The sequence below is a fragment of the Giraffa tippelskirchi genome, chromosome X (genome assembly GCF_054371585.1).
Source record: "Giraffa tippelskirchi isolate mGirTip1 chromosome X, T2T-mGirTip1v1.2.pri, whole genome shotgun sequence".
NCBI lineage: Eukaryota > Metazoa > Chordata > Mammalia > Artiodactyla > Giraffidae > Giraffa > Giraffa tippelskirchi.
Window position 1 is genome coordinate 522,089 of NC_137289.1, and position 24,698 is coordinate 546,786.

A 24,698-nucleotide genomic window follows, 5' to 3' on the forward strand; every position below is an offset into this window, starting at 1 on the left:
CACACTGGCAGGCAGATTCTTCACCACTGAGCCTCCAGGGAAGCCCCTGCAGGAATTATTCAAAATTTTGCACTTTTTGAAAGAATGAGGATAGGTTGGACCAGAGAGAGGACAGAGGATTACTCAAGTTAATCATGTGACATCCAAATACTAGCTAAACTGGATTCAGAGGCTATAACTGTATCAAAGAATGGAAACCAAATGGATTCTGCTTTTTTTTAAAAAAAGAAACACCTTCATCTTTAGATGGAAAATGTGGGAAATTTTGGCATTGACCTTTGACCTTTTTAGACTCTTGTTGATATTAAATTGTAATGGGTTTACTTGAAACTTTAAGATGCTCTCTGAGCCCTTATTAGCATCACGAATTTTGTTTCCACAAGTTGAAAATACCTTGACAGACACACAGGTTGGCTGAACTGACAGGTCGCCCCATGAGAGTTGTGGGTTGGTATCACTCCCATCCCCATATAACTGTTTGGCCTTCACATGTTGGTAAGTATTATGGGGTTGCAGTGTTTATTGTTTTTCAAAATGAATATCATTTTTCCTTCTCCGCTATATGGCTTATGGTTTCTCCAGGGAATCTTCCCAACCCAGGGATCGAACCCTGGTCCCCAGCATTGCAGGCAGACTCTACCATCTGAGCCACCAGAGAAGTCCTCTCTTTAAGCAGATGTCCTTATATTCGTTTTGCAGTTTTAAAAGTACTGATTTATGTCATATCAATTGTTGTTCACAGAGATAAAATTTCAGCACTCCATTTTGACACTGTTCAGGAAATCAACACTAAAACCTGATACCCAAATAGAATCTTATTGCTAATAATAAATAAACTGTAACTGAAAATTGCCGATTGTGCCTGTCCGGTACACTCCTACTTGGAAGAATCAAAGATATGAAGGGGGACATTTACAAACTTGATGTTTACCTTTTCTCTTCGACATATATATCATCCTAGCTCTTAGTGCTCTGAACCTACCTCCTCACGCCTCTAATTAGTATAATGTAACAAAATTTTTTTCTCTCTGATTTTTATCCCCTTTTCTAATCGTGGTCATCTTTTGTCTGTACCTGATTCTTCTGGAAGATGTAGAATAACTTGACTTGCAGAAATGAATGTTTTCTCCTGTAACCCATGAGTTAGAGGTCTTCCCCCTCACGTTAGTGAGGAGAAAGCAGAGCTGAGGCTTAAACCAGATCTGTCTCCTAAGTCTGTGGTCTCTCCACTATGAGGTTCTCGTCCTAGCCATAGTCATCAGTGGATTAGAACACTTCTGTGTCCATCTACCCTGTGACGTGAATTCCCCCCAAATTAGGAGTCATGGTTCTTCACGTGGTGAAGGCTACCTCTTAGTCACCTGGGAGAGCTTTTCTAAAATGTACCTGTAAATTCATCTTTCCTCACCGTGTCTGTTATTGTCACAATCCCAGGCAGTGGATCAAAACACTTTGTTCAATGGAAGAGAAAAAGTTGGAAGCTGGAACCTGTAGCAGCAAGAATAGTGGCATTTTTAACTTTGATTTTGACATAATTTCAGACTTGAAGTTGATAAAATAGTACACAGAATTCCTGAATAGTCTTCCCCCAGATTTGCCAAATGTTAACAGTTCAAAATGTTTGCTGTATTACTCTTTCTCTACATACATGTATGTGTATGCATGTGTGTGTGAGAGTAGGTTGCAGACTCTAATCCTCCTTTACCCCTAAGTACTGTTTTGGTGTGACTCTCTTAAATACAAATAATTCTCTGATATAGTCACAGTGTGCATTTATCAAAATTGATAATATTGATATCCTACAATTATTTAAATTACTGCCATCGTTCAAATTTTTTTGTTGGCTCAACAAACTGAGCACCTGGAATTTGCTGCATGCTGGCAACTGTTATAGTATTTACAACTATTTACATTGTATTAGGTACTATATTAGAAGGGAATGGCAACCCACTCCAGTACTCTTGCCTAGAGAATTCCATGGACAGAGGAGCCTGGTGGGCTGCTGTCCGTGGGGTTGCACAGAATCGGACATGACTGAAGCAACTTTGCATGCATGCATGCATCGGAGAAGGAAATGGCAACCCACTCCAGTATTCTTGCCTGGAGAATCCCTGGGACAGAGGAGCCTGGTGGGCACAGAGTCGGACATGACTGAAGTGACTTAGCAGCAGCAGCAGGTATTATATTAATAATAGATGATTTAAAGTATATGGGAGGATGTGCCTAGGTTATATGCAAATATTGCACCATTTTATTTACGAGACTTGAGCCTCTGCAGATTTTGGTATCTGCCCTGGGGGTTGAGTGTCCTGAAACAAATCCCCTGCAAATACTGAGCTATGACTCTATATGGCATTTTTGCCCCATGCTTATTACAATACCAAAAAAAGATGTCACAGTATTCATCAGTAAAACTCTTTTAAGGACAAAGAGATAGTACAATTGAATATCTGAACTTGCAGGGCAGACACCGTTTGAATGATTAACAAGAAGAATCCATTAGGTCTCTCAACTGACATCTCAAGAGGATTTGTGGTGGTCGAACTGTGAGTAAAACTAAAGAAAAAATCACCTCCCAGCTAAACTGCTGTATACAACTCATCTCCAAACAGCCATTTCAGAATCAAGTCAAATAGTGGTCCTGTATTAGCAGGCCTTGGAAAAAAAAAAAAAAAAGGAGTGATGAATTTTAAAAAAGGTTGATTTAAAGTATGTACAGTACATATATTTAAGAGGGAAAGAATATTAACGAATGAAAAGAGTAAATGACATTTTTTTTGTCCATTCAAGAAAAGGGAGAGAGACAGAGAGGGCTCTGAGAATGGGGTGTGTATGTGTGTAACAAGAATTGTAATGCTGTCACACCGAGTCTGCACCCCACTGTAGTCTGGCTTCTAGCCTGTTACTGTTGAAGTAGATTGTGCCAAAGTCACCAGATACATCCACGTTGAAAATCTGGGAAACATTCTATGTCTCCATATTATTTAGCATTTGACTCTACAACTACTCTCTACTTCTTGAAACACTTTGCAAATAATCATGAGGGCTGTGTGGCTCTTAAGGGAAGAAACTAAGCCCAGGCTCAGAGTTAAAAGGCCTCCTCCCAGACAAGACAGCTACTAAGTAGCAGAGTCAGTATCTGAACAGAGGTTTCTGTGAATTGGGGGCCTTGGATTCTCCAGGGTCTGCTTTGTCCCTTAAGTGGGAATGCTATTCATGAAAACAGGAAATGGAAGAGGAAGCTCAAGTTTGGTGGTGAGGAAAGAGAGACATAGTTGAGTTACATCATACCCGCACAACTAACTTACCCAAATTTTACCTAAAGGGCATGGTTTCCAAGGGGCTTCCCTGGTGGCTCAGCTGGTGAAGAATCTGCCTGCCATGCAGAAGACCTAGGTTCGATCCCTGGGTTGGGAAGATCCCCTGGAGAAGGGAAAGGCTACCCACTCCAGTACTGTGGCCTGGAGATTTCCATTGACTACAGTCCATGGGGTCGCCAAGAGTCAGACATGACTGAGCGACTTTCACTTACTTACTCATGGTTTCCAAAGGAAAAAGGGAAGCAATTGAAATAGTGCAGCCTATATCGTAAATTGCATGAGACTTGGCCCTGTTTTTAAGTTACTCTGATATTCACTTTCCTGTCTTTGGAAGTGCTTAGTAAGAGGAGAAATGTGACTGTAGTTATGTTCTTAATTTTGATACCTTCTCAATCGTTTTGTAAGAAATGAAGCACCGTTAGAGTGATGTCATTGTTAGTTCATTTATCACCCAAGTTGCTGGATCCCATCAACCTCCCATGACAAATAATAAGCTGTAGTTTTAATTAAGCAGTTCTCTATAACCAGTCATTTAAAACATTTACATTTTCCTAAACAAACATTCTCTTCTAGAAGTTACAAGTCAATACTCCTCAGAATCATCAACAAACATTTTTTTTTTTTTTTGGATATTACATTTCTGTGCTCTTCTTAGCAAATTGACTAAGATGGAAACTGTTAGGACAAGAGCCAGAATAAGTGAAGGCTGAACCAAAATTTTATTATAATGGGATGCCTATCTCAGGGCTCGTATTCTAAAGAAGAAAAAAATTGTGCATATAATCTCTCATCTTCTTTCATTTACTCTCAATTCAAAACGTGCCTGAAACAGAGACCACAGGCCCAAGAATAACGGTTTTTAAGAGAATGAGAGACTATATATGCGATTGTTTCACATGAGGAAATGGGAAGTGGCATTCTGTTGTACCTTCAGACCATCTGATGCTGAAAGAAAACCTGGACAACACAGTTGCAGGAAGTTCTCTTAGACTGTCCTCCTTTAGACTGAAGTGTATCTTTTGGGTTTAGCCTTTAGGCTGTAATTGACAAGGAATTAAGGTATCTGATGAAAACAGGAACATCAAGGTAAAGGGCGAAGAGTTTCTATACTTTAAGGAGCATGATTAGACCTCATGGAGAAGGTAACGGGTTAGCCAAAACCTGCAGGAAGTGAAAATGGGCTGTGCAAATATCTTGGGCAAGAGCATTACAGGCAGAGAAGAATAGTTACTGCAAAGGCCCCAAGGACGAGCATGCCTGGAGTATGTGATGAAAAGCAGGAACGCCAGTGTGGCTGGAGCTGAGTGATCAAGGGGGACACTGGTGGGAAGTGAGGGCAGGGAGGTGATGGGGGGGGGCCCCTGTGAAAGGTTGTTGCCACGAGCCGTGAACGACGCCAGGATGCATGGACCCCCAGACGAAAGGAAATCGATCCAGGGCCAGTGATGAGGCTTGATCACTCAGAGCTTTTTCTGTATAATACAGTGTTACTAAAGTATAAAAGAGACATAGAACTTCTGACACAGGCATCAGAAGGGGGCAGAAAGAGTGCTCCCTTATGACTTTTTAGCAAGGAGTTATATACCTGTTTTCCAGTACTCACGTATGGATGTGCGAGTTGGACTATAAAGAAAGCTGAGCACCAAAGAATTGATGCTTTTGAACTGTGGTGTTGGAGAAGACTCTTGAGAGTCCCTTGGACTGCAAGGAGATCCAACCAGTCCATCCTAAAGGAGATCAGTCCTGGGTGTTGATTGGAAGGACTGATGTTGAAGGTGAAACGCCAATACTTTGGCCACCTAATGCAAAGAGTCGACTCATTGGAAAAGACCCTAATGCTTGGAGGGATTGGGGGCAGGAGGAGAAGGGGACGACAGAGGATGAGATGGCTGGATGGAATCACTGACTCAATGGACACGAGTTTGAGTAACCTCCGGGAGTTGGTGATGGACAGGGAGGCCTGGCATTCTGCGGTCCATGGGGTCGCAAAGAGTTGGACATGACTGAGAGACTGAACTGAACCAAACTACATACCTATGAGCAAGTTGCTAATCAGAGACAGGAAACCAAAACCGTGAGCGGCACCAGGCCCCTCGTCCACAACACGCATCTTGAGATTGCACTGGCGAAGGGTGAGTCATCCCTGGGCCGTAAAAGAATTGCCAAGAATCTTGAAGACGGGCAGATGTCCAAGCAAATACATACATAGTTCCTTACGATAGCATCAGAAATACACTTCCATGAAAAAGCCTGAGCTCAAGGTTTGAGATGGAGTTAAGTTCAGGCAGAACCAGGCATCGCCATGACAACGCAAGATGAGAAGTTTGTTTCCTCCTGCCATTTGGGGACCTCTGGCCTCCCTAATGAGGCCATGAACACTCTCGCCTGGAAAGATGGAGTTGCTGCTGATTGAGAGGGGGACACATTTGGAATAGCAGATCCTGTGGAGGAAATCCAGTCTGTGATTTTGGACATGTTGAGTTGCAAATATGTGGTAGGCAAGTGATGCTCACCTAGTCTGGCTTTTGGCCCATAAATCATCTATGTCGGGAGTTCCCTTTTTAGTTAGGAAGATGGTCAGTAGAAGTCCCGATCCACATCAAAAAGGTATAAATGCAAAGTATCTTTAAGAACATCTAGAACAAGGTAGATGGGCATAAGTCACCAGATGAGACCATGCTCTCTGCACCGTTTTTGCTGTATCCATAGATAGTGGTTTATGACCTTTAAAGGCTTCAGACCTTTAAACTTGGCCTCTGTTCAGTGTTTGGTAATTTTTAATGCTTTCAAATGTTATTTGCTGTTTATGATTTCCTTTTCAAAAATTGCATAACCATTTAGTGAGATTTTGTTTCTATTCCCTGGAATGTAGTGTTTAATTCTATTGTAGCCACTTTTTTTTTAACTTTTTATTTTGTATTGAAGTATAGGCAATTAACATACAATAGTGTGATAGTTTCAGGTGGACCGCAAAGGAACTCAGCCATACATACACGTGTGTCCATTCTCCCTCAAAGCCCCCTTCCATCCAGGCTGCCACATGACATGGAGCAGTTCTATGTACTATACAGTAGCTCCTTTTTGGTTATCCATTTTAAATACAGCAGTGTGGACATGTCCCTCCCAAAGTCCTTAACTATCCCTTCCCCCTGTTCTTTCCCCTGTCAACCATAAGTTTGTTCTCTAAGTCTGTGAGTCTGTTTCTTTCTCTTTTTTTTTTTTAACTTTTTATTTTGTATTGGGGTATAGCTGATTATACCATCAGTTCAGTTCAGTTCATTTGCTCAGTCGTGTCCGACTCTTTGTGACCCCATGGACCGCAGCACGCCAGGCCTCCCTGTCCATCACCAACTCCCAGAGGTTACTCAAACTCGTGTCCATTGAGTTAGTGATGCCATCCAATCATCTCATCCTCTGTTGTCCCCCTTCTCCTCCAGCCTTCCATCTTTGCCAGCATCAAGGTCTTTTCAAATGAGTCAGTTCTTTGCATCAGGTGGCCAAAGTATTGGAGTTTCAGCTTCAACATCAGTCCTTCCAATGAACACCCAGGAGTGATCTCCTTTAGGATGGACTGGTTGGATCTCCTTGCAGTCCAAGGGACTCTCAAGAGTCTTCTCCAACACCACAGTTCAAAAGCATCAGTTCTTCAGCACTCAGCTTTCTTCATCGTCCAACTCTCACATCCATACATGAATACTGGAAAAACCATAGCCTTGACTAGACGGACCTTTGTTGGCAAAGTAATGTCTCTCTGCTTTTTAACATGCTGTCTAGGTTGGTCATAGCTTTTCTTCCAAGAAGCGTCTTTTAATTTCATGGCTGCAGTCACCATCTGCAGTGATTTTGGAGCCCCCAAAAATAAAGTGCCACTGTTTCCACTGTTTCCCCATCTATTTGCGATGAAGTGATGGGACCAGATGCCATGATCTTAGTTTTCTGAATGTTGAGCTTTAAGCCAACTTTTTCAGTCTCCTCTTTCACTTTCATCAAGAGTCTCTTTAGTTCTTCTTCACTTTCTGCCATAAGGGTGGTGTCATCTGCATATCTGAGGTTAGTGCTATCTCTCCCGGCAATCTTGATTCCAGCGTGTGCTTCTTCCAGCCCAGCATTTCTCATGGTGTACTCTGCATATAAGTTAAATAAGCAGGGTGACAATATACAGCCTTGACGTACTCCTTTCCCGATTTGGAACCATACACCAATTTGGAACCATTATACCATAGGCTGATAATATAGCTGATCACACCATATGGGAAGACCATAGCTTTGACTATATGGATGTTTGTCAGCAGAATAATGTCTCTGCTTTTCAACACACTGTCTAGGTTTGTCATAGCTTTCCTGCCAAGAAACAGGTGTCTTTGATTTCATGGCTGCAGTCACCATCCCCTTCTATTTGCCATGCAGTAATGGGGCTGGATGCCATGATCTTAGTTTAATATTTAGTTTTAAGTCCGCTCTTTCACTCTCCTCTTTCAACCTCATCAAGAGGCCCTTTAGTTCCTCTTTGCTTTCTGCCAGTAGAGCGGTACCATCTGCATATCTGAGGTTGTTGATGTTTCTCCCGCTTGTCTTGATTCCAGCTTGTAACTCCTCCAGCCTGGCATTTCTCATGATGTGCTCAGCATATAGATTAAACAAACAGGGTGACAGCAGACAGCCCTGTCATACTTCCTTCTCAATCCTGAACCAGTCAGTTGTCCCATACAGGGTTCTAAATGTTGCTTCTTGACCCACATACAGGTTTCTCGGGAGACAGGTAAGATGGTCTGGTATTCCCATCTCTCTTAAGAGCTTTCCACAGTTTATTATGATCCACATAGTCAAAGGCTTTGGTGTAGTTGATGAAACGGAGGTAGATGTTTTTTTTGGAATTCCCTTGCTTTCTCTATGATCCAGTGAATGCTGGCAATTTGATCTCTGGTTCCTCTGCCTTTTCTAAATCCAGCTTGAACATCTGGAAGTTCATGGTTCACATATTGTTGAAGCCTAGCATGCAAGATTTTCAGCATGGGCTGCTGCTGCTGCTGCTGCTAAGTCGCATCAGTCGTGTCTGACTCTGTGCGACCCCATAGACGGCAGCCCACCAGGCTCCTCCATCCCTGGGATTCTCCAGGCAAGAATACTGGAGTGGGTTGCCATTTCCTCCATGAGTGCAATTGTCTGATGGTTAGCATATTCTTTAGTACTACCCTTCTTGGGAATTTGAATGAGGAGTGATGTTGAAGCTGATACTCCAGTATTTTGGTCACCTGATGCAGACAGCTGACTCATTGGAAAAGTCCCTGAGGCTGGGAAAGATTGAGGGCAGAAGGAGAAGAGGGCGTCAGAGGATGAGATGGTTGGATGGCATCACTGATGCAATGGACATCCACTTGGGCAAACTTTGGGAGATGGTGAGGGACAGAGAGCTTGGCATGCTTCAGTCAATGGGGTCACAAAGAGTCGGACATGACTGGGTGACTGAACAACAGCAACAATAGCTGATTCACAACGTTGTGACAGCTTCAGGTGGACAGCAAAGGGACTCAGCCATCCATATACATGTATCCATTCTCCCCTAAACTCCCCTCCTATCCAATCTGGCACAGAACATTGAACAGAGTTCCCTGTCCTATAGAGTAGGTCCTTGTTGGTTATCCATTTAAAATATAGCAGTCACTTCTATACAATGGTTTCCTAGGTAATAGTTCTACACTGCCATTCTTTAGTATCAGGTCTAATATATTCACTTCTTTAGAAGCTGTCCATCAAAAGTTTATTCTCAGAAATTTTTTTTGTCTCTTTTGGAGTCCTCCTGCAAGAAATTATCAAGTGTTTTGGGGCTAACAGAAGTTTTCCATCTTCTTTCTACACTGTGTTTCATAGCAGGGCTAGTCATGGGCTAGGCAGCCTAGAATTATTAGTACATTTTATTATTTAATTGCTGACTCCCATAGTATTTCCTTAACAAAGGAAAATGCTTATACTTTGACAAGAGTATTGTCATTCAGATATATCCCCATTGTCCTTTTAGAATCTGAATCCTGGGAGGATTGCATGCTACTGTTAGCTTTATATTTTCACGTCTGGGTGATATAGTGAATTTTTATCTTTGTTTCTTTGCAGATGTCCGCACGCAAGCCATGTACCAGATGATGGATCAGGGCTTTGTAGGACTTATATTTTCCTGCTTCATAGAAGATAAAAATACAAAGGTATTGTGTGCGCATGTCTCTCTGTGGATGTGGGCGTGTAGGCATGTGCAGGTATAAACACACACACAGAATAGAGAAAGATCTTTGGGAATTTGCATAGCGTGGGCAGGGAAGGTTTCAGTGAGCGAGGTCATTGAGTCAGGACCTGGAGACAGTGAGGGAGCAAGTCTTGCAGATTTCTTGAGGGAAGAGCATTCCAGGCAGGGGAAAGAGCCAGTGAAAAGACCCTGCGGTGAGCGTGGCATGTTTGGGGGACATCAAGGACATCAGTGTGGCTGCAAATGGCCATATGTCCCAGCTTGCCTCCATCCATCCCAGTTTCACCCTTGTCCCTGGTATCCTATTCAGGCCACACCTTTCCTTCTTGGAAGTGTCCTGGTTTGCATGATAACTTGTGTGCTCATCGTCCAATGAGGTCTGGGGTGGGGGGTGCTAGGAAGGAAGGGGTGCAGAATCCATGACATCCATGAAACCAGTTAGGGAGAAACTGCAGTAATCTGGGGAAGAGATAATGGATGTTTGACTACAGCAGTAGGAGTGGAGTCAATGAGAAGTGGCCAGATTCTGTATATTTTTTGATGGCTAATCATAGTAACAAGTGCCGCCATTTATGTGCCACCATACAGGTATTGTATGGCACTCAGTCATTACGTGTTTGACATAAATATGCTCAGACCCTGACAACAGCCTCTGAGGGTTATTATTATCCATATTTTCTGGATAAGTAAACTGAAACCCAGAGTAGTTAAGCAGCTCAATCAATGGCTAGTCTTGCCATTCTCGGGGAAGATCCCCTAGAGAAAGAAGTGGCAACCCACTCCAGTATTCTTGCCTGGAGAATCCCATGGACAGAGGAGACTGGCGGGCTACAGCCCATGGGGTTACAAAGAGTAGGACACAACTGAAGCGACTTAGCATGCACGCCATTCTCTATTTAGAGTGCCTCTGTTTGAGTTTTATGTTCCGATCAAGAGCTTTTACTATGTGTCACTGCAAACGAAAAGAAAAGTTCACACTGCAAGTGTGAATTTTGCCAGCTCACCAAGTGTGTTCTTTTGTTTAGTGCATTAGTTATAGTCTCTGGATCTATGTTCATAGTGAATAGTCTTCATAATATCACTCTTCTGAAAACATTAAAGTTCAGTATCTTGAACTTCATAGTTCATTTGAAATGCTTCTGGCTTTGGCATTATTAATTTATTTATTGTCATTATAGATAGTTACAGAATCAGTTTGTCAGTTTCCAAGAAAGGAGTCTGAATGGTCATTCTCAGATTCTTGGGTCTCACATTTGTGACCATTTCTCTGCTGTCATATGAGCAGATATTTCATTGTGGCCATTTCATGTTGACTGAGTATTTTATCCTTCTTACAGAAACTGATTTATGCATATTCCATCTTTAGAAATCTCTTCTAACCTTCCAGTCCCAGAGGGGCATTTGAGTTTTAGGTTACAGTCTACTAAGTTGCTGTACTTTTTTCAATACTAATTCTCTGTGTGACTTTTATTTCTTTTTTTCTGTTTTTTTTTTTTTTTTTTTAAGACTGGACGGGTACTCTATACTTGCTTTCAATCCATACAGGCCCAAAAGAGCTCAGAGTAAGTATGACAGAGATCTATGTATGTATTCGTGGGTTAATCTCCAGTCCAGGGAATGGATTGTTTTGTTTCATTTTATTAATGTTTCTCTCATTAGTAAGATGCTAAGAATTCTGTAGTCTACTTATACTTACTAACATCTCTGTGAGTAGTTAGCATCTCTTTAGTATCTTGGATACTGGGGATCTACAAAGCTAGGCTAACATAAGCAGTCTGGACATGGCAGTTACATCATTACAGCCCTGTCCCAGATTTCCTTTCCAGTATTATTCTAAACTGAGTTGCACTGTTAACTTTTCCTTTCTCCGATGAATTGTGAAACAAAGACTGAGTATGCAGTCTTATAGATTTGTATAAGCTCTTGTGTTTCCTGTGCCATAAACTTGATTTTAGAATTACAGCATCTCATTGAAATGTTTACATAGCTTACTTCCTTCATTGAAATTTAGTTCAAGCTAAATTAGCAAATACAGTATCTACTGCATGGCATGCACCGTAGCAGGCACCAAGTAGGCAGAGATGAAAGCCACATTCAATATCTCATTGGGAGATAGAAGCAAAGAATGCTTCAGATTTTTTTCTTACAGTATTGGTCAATTTCTTATAATATCATTGTTTGAAAGAGCAAAGACCTGGGGAAAAGAACAGATGTCTCTCAGTACACTACTGATTAAATAAATTATGATGTATCTAAATAACAGAATAATATTTGGCTATTAAAAATAGGAGGAAGCTCAGCAGTGATACAAAAACATCTCCAAGATACATTGTTAAATAGGAAAAGGCAAGGTACAAGAATAGTGTGTATAGAATGCTATACCATTCATGAATATCTGGACGAAAACACATCAGTCACCACAGCAGAGAGGAAGTGGGAAGACTTCATTGTATTTTTACATGGGTTTGGATTGTTGAACCATACACAAGGGTTAAATTTTTCGTTAAAGTAATAGATGTATATGCATAAAAATACAGAATGGTACACATTTTATGATCAATGGTCTTACTCCTCAGGAGGAACAACTTCTTTCTCTAAATATTGTTTTTAGTTCTTCTCATATTTCCTTTGATATCCCTAAAAAACATACTTTTGATATTCTTTCTTGATTTACTAATTTTAAATATTAACTCTTCTTCTCACTAATGAGGATTTAGCCCCATCTCCATTCTGCCCAGTGTAGTTATGTTCCTCCTTTCTGTTCTCTTGTTGATACTCTTCTAACCTAAAGTAGTTTGCTGCTTTACTTATCCTATCAACACCAGATAACAGACAATATCTTTTAACTCCCTACTGTTATGTACAGATTTACCATAAACCTTGATATTTTCACAGTTGCAAAAATCTGGGTTCTGTGTTTGTAATCATAATTGTGTCTTCTGTGCTTTGTCTGCTAGTTGATTCTAAGAATAGGAAGCAAAATGTTTATATTGTTATGCTTATGTAAATATTATTCCATGTACAACCAAGCACTGTAAAGTAGTATGCTGTGATTCTATTTCCTTTCTTGTATAGCTTTTTGCTTTTTCATGGTGTTCTGAATGGCTTTTTATCCTTTATTTCTCTGCCTTTATCACCTCCCTGAGCTCCAAATTCTTAAGCGTACTATGGAGATCTTTGGAATCTTTGCTATTTCCTAGTATCACTCCCTAAAGCCTTCCCTTTTCCTACGCTAATCAGGTCTAAGCTAATGTCCTGGGACTTTTCTTCATTATTCTCCTGAGTTAGTTCTGTTGCTGTCTGGATTTCATGTCATTTTTCTTGGTTCACTCTGTCATTTTGCTGTTAAAGACTCTCTAGTAACTTCCTAAGAAAGGTGTGCATTTGAGCTAAACTTTCTGTGTCTGTGCTTGCCTGAAAATATTTTTATTCTTCATTGATAACCCTAATGGATAAAGAATTCCAAATTGAACATTAACATTGAAAAGGGACTAGAGAGAGCAACATCAATAAAAATGGCAGAGTAGGAAACTTTAAAAGACCTCCACAAAAGCAGTGAATGATCAGGCAAAAACTATCAGAATCAACTTTACTGCAACTCTAGAAACTAATCAATATTTTATAGCAACCAGGCAAATACTAAATCCAGGAAAAAGCACCAAAATCTCCATATTTAAGGAAATCCCTCTCAAGCCATTAGATGGCCACTAAGCTAACAGGAAAGAGACCTCACTGGCCATACATAGCAAAGAATACAGACTATAAAAAAATAATTGAGGAAAGTCACTAAACGTACAAACAAAAATCAGATAAACAAGCAGCAATCACAATGGACAACACAGAAATACAAAGGATCATAAGAGACTACTATCATCAACTGTATGCCAATAAAACGGACAACTTGGAGGAAACTGACAAATTCTTAGAAAAGTTCAACTTTCCAAAACTGAACCAGGAAGAAATAGAAAATGGGTCTGTTAAGACAGAGCCATCACATACACGGAAATCGAAACTGTATTCGGAAATCTTCCAGCAAACAAAAGCCCAGGACCAGACGGCTTCACAGCTGAATTCTACCAAAAATTTAGAGAAGAGCTAACACCTATCTTACTCAAACTCTTCCAGAAAATTGCAGACGAAGGTAAACTTCCAAACTCATTCTATGAGGCCACCATCACCCTAATTCCAAAACCAGACAAAGATGCCACAAAAAAAGAAAACTACAGGCCAATATCACTGATGAACTTAGATGCAAAAATCCTTAATAAAATTCTAGCAAACAGAATCCAACAACATACTAAAAAGATCATACATCATGAACAAGTGGGCTTTATCCCAGGGATGCAAGGTTTCTTTAATATCCACAAATCAATCAATGTAATACACCACATTAACAAACTGAAAGATAAAAACCATATGATTATCTCAATAGATGCAGAAAAAGCCTTTGACAAAATTCAACATCCATTTATGATAAAAACCCTCCAGAAAGCAGGAATAGAAGGAACATACTTCAACATAATAAAAGCTATATATGACAAACCCACAGCAAACATTATCCTCAATGGTGAAAAATTGGAAGCATTTCCCCTAATATCAGGAACAAGGCAAGGATGCCCACTCTCACCACTGCTATTCAACATAGTTTTGGCCACAGAAATCAGAGCAGAAAAAGAAAGAAAACGAATCCAGCTAGGAAAAGAAGAAGTAAAACTCTCACTGTTTGCAGATGACATGATCCTCTACATAGAAAACCCTAAAGATTCTACCAGAAAATTACTAGAGCTAATCAATGAATATAGTAAAGTTGCAGGATATAAAATTAACGCACAGAAATCCCTTGTATTCCTAAACACTAACAATGAGAAAACAGAAAGAGAAATTAAGGAAACAATACCATTCACCATTGCAACGAAAAGAATAAAATACTTAGCAATATATCTACCTAAAGAAACAAAAGACTTATATATAGAAAACTATAAAACACTGATGAAAGAAATCAAAGAGGACACAAATGGAGAAATATACGGTGTTCATGGATTGGAAGAATTAATATAGTGAAAATGAGTATACTACCCAAAGCGATCTATAGATTCAGTGCAAACCCTATCAAGCTACCAATGGTATTTTTCACAGAACTAGAACAAATAATTTCACAATTTGTATGGAAATGTAAAAAACCTCAAATAGCCAAAGCAATCTTGAGAAAGAAGAATGGAACTGGAGGAATCAACCTGCCTGACTTCAGGCTCTACTACAAAGCCACAGTCATCAAGACAGTATGGTACTGGCACAAAGACAGAAATATAGATCAATGGAACAAAATAGAAAGCCCAGAGATAAATCCACGCACCTACGGACACCTTATCTTTGACAAAGGAGGCAGGAATATACAATGGAGAAAAGACAATCTCTTTAACAAGTGGTGCTGGGAAAACTGGTCAACCACTTGTAAAAGAATGCAACTAGACCACTTTCTAACACCATACACAAAAATAAACTCAAAATGGATTAAAGATCTAAACGTCAGACCAGAAACTATAAAACTCCTAGAGGAAAACATAGGCAAAACACTCTCTGACATAAATCACAGCAGGATCCTCTATGACCCACCTCCCAGAGTATTGGAAATAAAAGCAAAAATAAACAAATGGGACCTAATTAAAATTAAAAGCTTTTGCACAACAAAGGAAATTATAAGCAAGGTGAAAAGACAGCCTTCAGAATGGGAGAAAATAATAGCAAACGAAGCAATGGACGAAGAATTAATCTCAAAAATATACAAGCAACTCCTGCAGCTCAATTCCAGAAAAATAAACGACCCAATCAAAAAGTGGGCCAAAGAACTAAACAGACATTTCTCCAAAGAAGACATACAGATGGCTAACAAACACATGAAGTGATGCTCAACATCACTCGTTATCAGAGAAATGCAAATCAAACCACAATGAGGTACCATTTCACGCCAGTCAGAATGGCTGCTACCCAAAAGTCTACAAGCAATAAATGCTGAAGAGGGTGTGGAGAAAAGGGAATCCTCTTACACTGTTGGTGGGAATGCAAACTGGTACAGCCACTATGGAGAACAGTGTGGAGATTCCTTAAAAAACTGGGAATAGAACTGCCATATGACCCAGCAATCCCACTGCTGGGCATACACACCGAGGAAACCAGAATTGCAAGAGACACGTGTACCCCAGTGTTCATCGCAGCACTGTTTATAATAGCCAGGACATGGAAGCAACTTTGATGTCCATCGGCAGACGAATGGATACGGAAGCTGTGGTACATATACAGAATGGAATATTACTCAGCCATTAAAAAGAATACATTTGAATCAGTTCTATTGAGATGGATGAAACTGGAGCCCATTATACAGAGTGAAGTAAGCCAGAAAGGAAAACACCAATACAGTATACTAATGCATATATATGGAATTTGAAACATGGTAACAATAACCCTATATGTGAGGCAGAATAAGAGACATAGATGCATAGGACAGTCTTATGGACTCTGAGGGAGAAGGTGAGGGTGGGACGTTCTGAGAGAATAGCATTGAAACATGTATATTATCATATGTGAAACAGAACACCAATCCAGGTTCGATGCATGAGACAAATGCTCAGGGCCGGGGCAATGGGATGACCCAGAGGGATGGGATGGGGAGGGAGGTGGGAGGGGGGCTTCAGGATGGGGAACACATGTAAACCCATGGCTGATTCATGTCAATGTATGGCAAAAACCACTACAATATTGTAAAGTAATTAGCCCCCAACTAAAATAAATAAATTAAAAAAAAAGAAAACAAAATTAAGAGATTGAATCAGTATTCAGAAACATCTCAACAAAGAAAATTCCAAGACCAGATGACTTCACAGGTTAATTCTGCCACCCAGTTAAAGAAGGATTAACACTAATCCTTCTCAAACTCTTTCCAGAGGCCAAAGATGCTATTGGATTCAGTGTGGTAGTATTTTGTTGAGGATTTTTGCATCTGTATTCATAATAACATTTTATAATTTTTTGTGATATCTTTGTCTAACTAGTTCTTTATGTTGAGCATCACTTGTATGCCAGGGTAAATCCCACTTGATCATAGTGTATAATCTTTTTAATATGCAAAAATCCTCAACAAAAGACTACCATACTGAATTCAACAGCACATAAGAAAATCAGTTGATTAATACTCCACATTAATAGAATGAAGAGGGGAAAAAAACACATGATGCACAAAAAGCATTTGACAAATTTAAAAGTCATAATAAAAACAGTAAACTAGGAATCTAGGGAACATGCCTCAGTATTTATGGGCTTTTATGAATTCCACAGCTAACATTTTACTCAATGAAAGACTGGAAGGTTTCTCCCGTAAGATCAGGAACAAGACAAGATTGCCCACTTTTATCACTTTTACTCAACATTTTACTGGTAGTTCTAGCCAAAACAATTAGGCAAAAACAGAAAAGGCATCTAAATTGGAAAGTAAAAAGTAAAACTATTTGCTGGTGATGTGATCCTATATATAGAAAATGTTAAAGAAACACCCCAGAGCTACTAGAGTTGATAAACAAATTCAGCAAAGGTGTAGTGTTCAAAATCAGTTGTATTTCTATATACCAGCAATGAATCATCAAAAAAAGGACACTTTAAATTTACGATGGCATCCAAAGTAATAAAATACCTCGGAAAAAATTTAACCAAGAATGGAAAGACTTGTAAAGTTAAAACTAGAATACATTGCTGAAAGGAAGAATACCTAAATAAATTAAAAGACAACCCTTGTTCATGGCTCAGAAGACATAATATTGTTAAGATGACAGTACTTACCAAAGATTCAATAAAATCCATATAAAATTCCAATGGCCCTTTTTCCAGATATGGAAAAGATGATCCTCAAACTCATGGAATTCCAAAGTGTCCTGAAGAGTCAAAATATCAAAAAAGAAGAATAAAATTGGAGGTATCATACTTCCAGATTTCAGAACTTACTACAAGGGTTCACTAACCAAAGTTTGTGGACCTGGCAAAGGTCGAGACATAGAGACTAATGAAGTAAATAAAGCTGCTTATCTATGGCCAACTGGTTTTCAACAAAGGTGCTGATGTCATTCAATGAGGAAAGAAGTGTTTGTTCAATAAGTGGTGCTGGAACAACTGGTTATCCACATACACTAGGTATAAAAATTAAATCAATGACCTAAACAGAAGAGCTAAAGCTATAAAATGCTTAGAAGAAAACATAGGGGTTAATTTTCATGAAAGAAATTTCTATAAAGAAAGCTGAGCACCAAAGAATTGATGCTTTTGAACTGTGGTGTTGGACACAACTCTTGAGAGTCCCTTGGACTGCAAGGAGATCCAACCAGCCCATCCTAAAGGAGATCAGTCCTGGGTGTTCATTGGAGGACTGATGTTGAAGCTGAAGCTCCAATACTTTGGCCACCTGATGAGAAGAACTGACTCATTTGAAAAGACGTTGATGCTGGGAAAGATTGAGGTTGGGAGAAGAAGGGGATGACAGAGGATGAGATGGTTTGAAGGCATCACCGACTCGACGGACATGAGTTTGGGTAAACTCTGGGAGTTGGTGATGGACAGGGTGGCCTGGCGTGCTGCAGTCCATGGGGTCGCAAAGAGTCAGACATGACTGAGCGACTGAACTGAACTGAAATTTTCATGACATTGGATTTGGTAATAGGATCTTATATATGACACCAAAAGTATGGATGACAAAAGAAAACAGATAAATTAGATTTCATAACAACTTTTCTGCATCAAATGACATTATCAAGGAAGCCAAATGACAACCTATAGAATAGGAGAAAATATTGCAAATCTGATATCTGAATGAGTCTAGTATCCAGAATGTATGAGGATCTGTTACAGCTCAACAACAAAACGACATTTTAAAAATTGGCACAGGACTTGAATAGATATTCCTCCAGAGTAAATGTGCAAAAGGTCCACAGGCACATGGAAAGATGCTCAAAATCATTTGTCATTTGGAAAATGCAAAGCAAAACTATAACAAGATCCCACCTTAATCCACTGAGTTGACCATAATATTAAAAATGGAGAATAACAAGCGTTGACAAAGATGTGGAGAAATTGCAACCTTCAGGCATTGCTGGTGGGGAATGTAAAATGGTGAGGCTGCTGTGAAAAAGTATCAGGGGGAGGTTCTCCAAAAAGTTAAACACAGAATTCTCATATGACCTAGCAACTCTATTCCTAGGTATATACCAAAAAGAATTGGTACTCAAACACTTGGACATGAATATTCATAGCAGCACTGTTCACAGTAGCCAAAAGTTGGAAACAACCCAAATGTCCATCAACTGATGAATGGATAAACAAAATTTAGTATTGATATATGTATTCGGTGGACTATTACTCATCGTAAAAATATGCATGAGATACCGAAATATACTACAATGTGGAAGGATCTTGAAAACATTAATGCTAAGTGAAGGAAGCCAAACAAAACAGGTCACATATTATAGGATTTCATTTATATGAAGTATCCAGAATAGAGACAGAAAGCAAACTGGTGTTTGGCATGGCTTACTCAGAAGGAAGGATGGGGAGCAGTTGCTTTAATTGATATAGGATTTTATTTGGGGGTAATGAAAATTTTTTAGAACTACATAGAGATTGTGGTCTTAGAACACTTGAAAGGTACTAAATTCTATTGAATTGTTGCCTTTAAAATGATTAATTTTATGTTATATAAATTTCACCTCGATTTTGAAAAATGGGCAAAGGACTCGAATTGCCACTTCTCCAAGGAGGATATACAGTGACTGATAACCACAGAGACAGCTGTGCAACATCATTAGTCTTTAAGACCCATAATGAGATACTAGGATGGCTATGGGCTTCCCTTGTGGCTCAGCTGGTAAAGAAGCCACTTGCAATGCGGGAGACCTGAGTTCGATCCCTAGGTCAGGAGGATCCCCTGGAGAAGGGAAAGGCGACCCATTCCAGTATTCTTGGGCTTCCCTGGTGGCTCAGCTGGTAAAGAAGCCACCTGCAATGCGGGAGACCTGGGTTCGACCCCTTGGTTGGGAAGATCCCCTGGAGAAGGGAAACGCTACCCACTCCAGCATTCTGGTCTGGAGAATTCCACAGATGGTATAGTCCATGGGGTCGCAAAGAGTTAGACATGACTGAGTGACTTTCACTTCACTTCACTTCAGGATGGCTATAATTTTTTTGAAGGAAAATAATGTGTGGCTGATGATGTGGAGAAAAGGAACCTTGACTCATTGTAAGTGGGAATCTAGAATGATTCAGACTCTGTGAAAAAGTTTGGTGATTTCCTCAAAAATGTTTATATTGAATTACCATATGACCTAGCAATTCCAGTCCTAAGTGTATACCAGAGACAACAAAAAACAGGTATTCAAAAAAAAAAAAAAATGTACTTGAATGCTCATTGCAGCACTGTTCATAAATAGACAAAAAGTGGAAAAAACCCAGATGTCCATCAGCTGATAAATGGATAAACATAAAGTAGTATAAACATACAATGGACTTTTCTATCATAAAGAGAAATGAGATACTGATAAATGCTGTGATCCTGAATACATGTTAAGTGAACGAAGCTGGGTGCAAAACGCCACGTGGTAGGAAATGTCCAGAATAGGCAGAGTTGTAGTGACAAAAATTAGAGGAGAGAGGTAAACTAGGAATTTATTAGTTTGCTAGGGCTTCCATAAAAAATATCACCAGCTGAGTGGCTTAAGCAACAGAAATTTATCAGTGTTTTTCTCATAGTTCTGGAGGCTGGAAGTCCAAGATCAAGGTGCTGGCAGACTAGGTTTCTTTTGAGGACTCTTTGTGGTTTCACAGCTCAGTTGGTAAAGAATCTGCCTGCAATGCAGGAGAGCCCGGTTCGATTCCTGGGTCAGGAAGATCCGCTGGAGAAGGGATAGACTACCCACTCCAGTATTCTTGGGCTTCCCTGGTGGCTCAGCTGGTAAAGAATCTGCCTGCAATACGGGAGACCTGGGTTTGATCCCTGTGTCAGGAAGATCCCCTGGAGAAGGGAAAGACCACCCCCTCCAGTATTCTGGCCTGGAGAATTCCATGGACTGTATAGTCCATGGGGTCACAAAGAGTTGGACACAACTGAGCGACCTTCACTTTCTTTCACTTTCACTTTCCTGGCTTTCAGATGGTTGCCTTCTCATTGTGTCCTCATGTAGCCTTTCCTCCATACATGTGCATCCCTGTTGTTACTTTGCATGTCCCAAGTTTCCCCTTCTTATAAGGGCACTAGTCAGACTGGATTTGGACCCAACATTAACTGTCATTTTATTTTAATTACCTCTTCAAAGTCCCTTTCTCCAAATGCAGTCACCTTCTGAGGTACTGGGGCTTAAGGTTTCAACATTTGAATTTGGGTAGGGTGGGGGGACACAATTCAGACCATAACAGGGAGTGAGTGCTTAACAGGTATGGGCTTTCATTTTGGGGTGATGAAAATATTATAGAATTAAGTAACAGTAACGGTTGCACAATATTGTGGATGTACAAGTCCCTGAATCACACACTGTAAAATGGTTAAAGTGGTGAATTTTATGTTCTCTGAATTTTACCTCCATAAAACAGAGCTGGAGAGACCTGTAGATTAAAAGGTCTATCAATCATAATAGTCCTCTAAGTAGAGTTTGGTGCTGAAAATCCCCCTCTGCCCACTTCTGTTTAACTTTGTGCCTGAAGTCTTAGTACAATAAAGCAAGAAATAAAATCCATATGGATTGGAAAAAATAAATTGATCCCTATTTCCATAAGACATGTTTGTCTGCATAGAAAATCCCAAGGAATTTATAAAGAAATTCCTAGAATAAGTGATTTAAATGATGTCAACAGGATGCAGCATCAACATACAAAGGGAATATTTCTATATGCTAGCAATAGAAAATCGGAAACAAATTTTTAACACAGTACTACAAAAAATGAAACAGGTGTAAAAATGTATCAAAATCTATCAAATATATATGCTGAAGACCACAGAATGTTGATGAAAGATAACAAAGAAAACCTAGTTAAGTGGAAAGACATACCATGTTTATGGAGTGGAAGACTCAGCAGATTAATAGTCAAGATTTCAGTTCTCAAAATAATCTATAGATTTAGAGCAATAGTCAAAAGTTCAGTAAGAGTCTTTTGTAGATACCAACTGATTCTAAAATTTATATGGAAAGGCAAAGGAAGTTGAAAACCTTCATTGTGAAAAGGAAGAATAAAGTTGGCAGAATCACACTACCCGGTTTTAGGACTTATTTTGAAATGGTAATAATTAAGACAGTGTGATATTGGTTAAGGGATAAACACCTAGATTAGTGGAACAGAATCATGTTCAGAAATAGACCCCGACAAAGATTTTTGACAAAACTGAAGAGCTATTTAGTGGAGAAAGGATAGCCTTGTCAACACGTGTTAGGACAGTTAAAAAGACTACCATATACAAAATAAACGTCAATCTGAATCTCATACCAAACAAAACTTTAAAGGGATCATAGGTCCAAACTGAAAACAGTATGGAAGTTTTAGGGGAAAAGATAGAAAATCTACAGAATACTGGGCTTGCCAACAAGTTCTTATTCTTGGAACTGAAAGCATTTTCCATGAACTTATTTGCAAGAGAAAACCAAAGTCACAGATGTAGAAAACAAACTTTGGTTACTAGGGGGAAAAAGGAGGGTGCACATAAACTGGGAGATTGGGATTTACATATGCTCACTACTGTATATAAAATAGATAACTAATAAGGATCTGCTATACAAAAACTAAGATCATGGCATCTAGTCCCATCACTTCATGGCAAATAGATGGGCAAATAATGGGAACAGTGACAGACCTTATTTTCTTGGGCTCCAAAAATCACTGCAGATGGTGACTGCACCCATGAAATTCAAGGACGCTTCCTCCTTGGAAGAAAAGTTATGACCAACCTAGACAGCATATTAAAAAGCAGAGCCATTACTTTGCCAACAAAGGTCCATCTACTCAAAGCTATGTTTGTTTCCAGTAGTCATGTACGAATGTGAGAGTTGGACCATAAAGAAAGCTGAGCACTGAAGAATTGATACTTTTGAACTGTGGTGTTGGAGGAGACTCTTGAGAGTCCCTTGGACTGCAAGGAGATCCAACCAGTCCATCCTAAAGGAAATCAGACCTGAATATTCATTGGAAAGACTGATGCTGAAGCTGAAGCTCCAAAACTTTGGCCACCTGATGCAAAGAACTGACTCATTAGAAAAGATCCTGATGCTGGGAAAGATTGAAGGCAGGAGGAGAAGGGGATGGCAAAGGACGAGATGGTTGGATGGCACCACACACTGGATGGACATGAGTTTGAGCAAGCTCCAGGATTGGTGATGGACAGGGAGGCCTGGCATGCTGCTGTCAGTGGGGTTGCAAAGAGTCGGACACGACTGAGCGACTGAACTGAAAAACTGAAATTGAATACAGCACAGGGAACTCTTCTCAATACTCTGTAATGCAGCCTATATGGGAAATGAATCTTAAAAAGGGTGGATATATATGTTTAACTGATTCAGTTTGCTATATACCTAAAACTAGCACAACATTGTAAATCAACTACAATAATTTTTTTTAAAAAACATTTTCCATAAAAAATAATGTGAACACTTCATCAAAATTAAAAACTCTACAGAATGAAGGAAACTAGAGATAATGAAAATAGTATCTACAGTAGGAAAATATTTCAAATCATACATCTGACAACAGACTTGTATCTAGAATATGCAAAGAACTCTCAAAACTCAACAATAAAAACGGAAACAACCCAATAAAAATGGGCAGAAGATATGAGCAGACACTTCACCAATAAGTATATAAGAATGGCAAGTAAGCACATAAAAAGATGAACTGAACATCACTGTTCAGGAAAAGATACTGAACTATAAGTACTGGGGAAGTGAAAATTGAAACTGCAATGAGATACCCCTACACACCCATTATTAAAATAAAACTTACCAACAGTGCCAAATGCTGGCAGGGATGCAGACTAGAACTCTCATGATGCTGGTAGAAATGCACAATGGTATTGTCACTTTAGAAAACTCTTTGACAGTTTTGTATAAAGCTAAATGTACACTTAATGTGGGACCCAGCAGTCTTACTCCAGAGAAAACTGAACACAATTTCCCACAAAGCCTGTTTATATATGTATATGTATGTATGTATGTGTATATTTCTTTATTTTTTCATAATTGCCACAAAGTGGAAACAACCCATATTCCTTCAATAGGTGAATTGATTATGAAACTCTAAGACTTCCATTGAAGAACTAATCAGCAGTAAAAAGGAATGAACTATAAAAAAATTTACATTTAATTGGCTGCCCGAGGTCTTAGTTGTAGAATGCAGGATCTTTAGTTACTGCATGAGGGATTTAGTTCCCTGACCAGGGATTGAACCTGGGCCCCCTGCATTGCAAGCTCGGAGTCTTAGCCACTGGACCACCAGAGAAGAGTCCCAGGAATGAACTTTTGATAACAAGCAACAACTTGGAAGAATTTCGGAGTCTGAGTGAAAGAAGTGAGTCTCCAAAGGCTACCTACTGTGTGAGTGCACTCATATGATAGTCTCATATCAAAATTAAGAAATATAAAACTTATTCAGTCTAATTACCAAACTAGAGACTGAAAATGGTGATTAAGGATCTGTGATTTTAAAAGACAGCCAGTTTACATGGCTTTACAGCTCAATTCTAACCTTTGAAGGACAGATGGTTCTAATTCAATTCATTATCACAGATGATATGAAAAGCTTAAAAGTTCCTCTATTTTTAAAACAGCTAGAATAATTTTAACACCAAAACCTGGTTCGAGATAACATAGAAGAAAACTATTGACTGATTTCATATATAGATGTCAAACTTTAGAAACAATATATCAATAAATATAACTGTATTAGGGAACAATCCACAATGACCAAGTTCAGTTTAATCCACCGATATCAAGTCCATTTAGGTTCAGGAAATTTCAAGGTAATTCAGAATGTTATATGAATCTTTACATCAGCAAACTAAAGGAGAAAAAGCATATGGTTAGATCAGTAGATACTGGGATGACATCTGCTAAAAGTCATGCTAATGGAAACTTACC

General features: G+C 39.4%; 1 protein-coding gene and 1 long non-coding RNA gene across 13 annotated transcripts in view; one reads left to right on the forward strand and one right to left on the reverse strand.

Moving 5' to 3' along the window:
* The window catches only part of BRCC3 (BRCA1/BRCA2-containing complex subunit 3), a 78,114-nt gene that overhangs the window by 9,098 nt on the left and 44,318 nt on the right, over positions 1-24,698 (forward strand). For 7 of the 10 annotated variants that reach the window (XM_081563676.1, XM_081563675.1, XM_081563668.1 and 4 more), the window contains 3 exons: positions 402-495; positions 9,429-9,517; positions 11,062-11,117. In XM_081563676.1, coding sequence (XP_081419802.1) covers positions 402-495; positions 9,429-9,517; positions 11,062-11,117 — 239 coding nt within the window. The remainder of the gene's footprint in view (positions 1-401; positions 496-9,428; positions 9,518-11,061; positions 11,118-24,698) is intronic. The other 3 variants (XM_081563667.1, XM_081563670.1, XM_081563672.1) reach the window with 2 other exon arrangements.
* Positions 1-24,698, reverse strand: part of LOC145535285 (uncharacterized) — a 118,579-nt gene that overhangs the window by 3,582 nt on the left and 90,299 nt on the right. For all 3 annotated transcript variants that reach the window (XR_014075354.1, XR_014075353.1, XR_014075352.1), the window contains exon 3: positions 17,383-17,474. This is a non-coding gene — a long non-coding RNA (uncharacterized LOC145535285). The remainder of the gene's footprint in view (positions 1-17,382; positions 17,475-24,698) is intronic.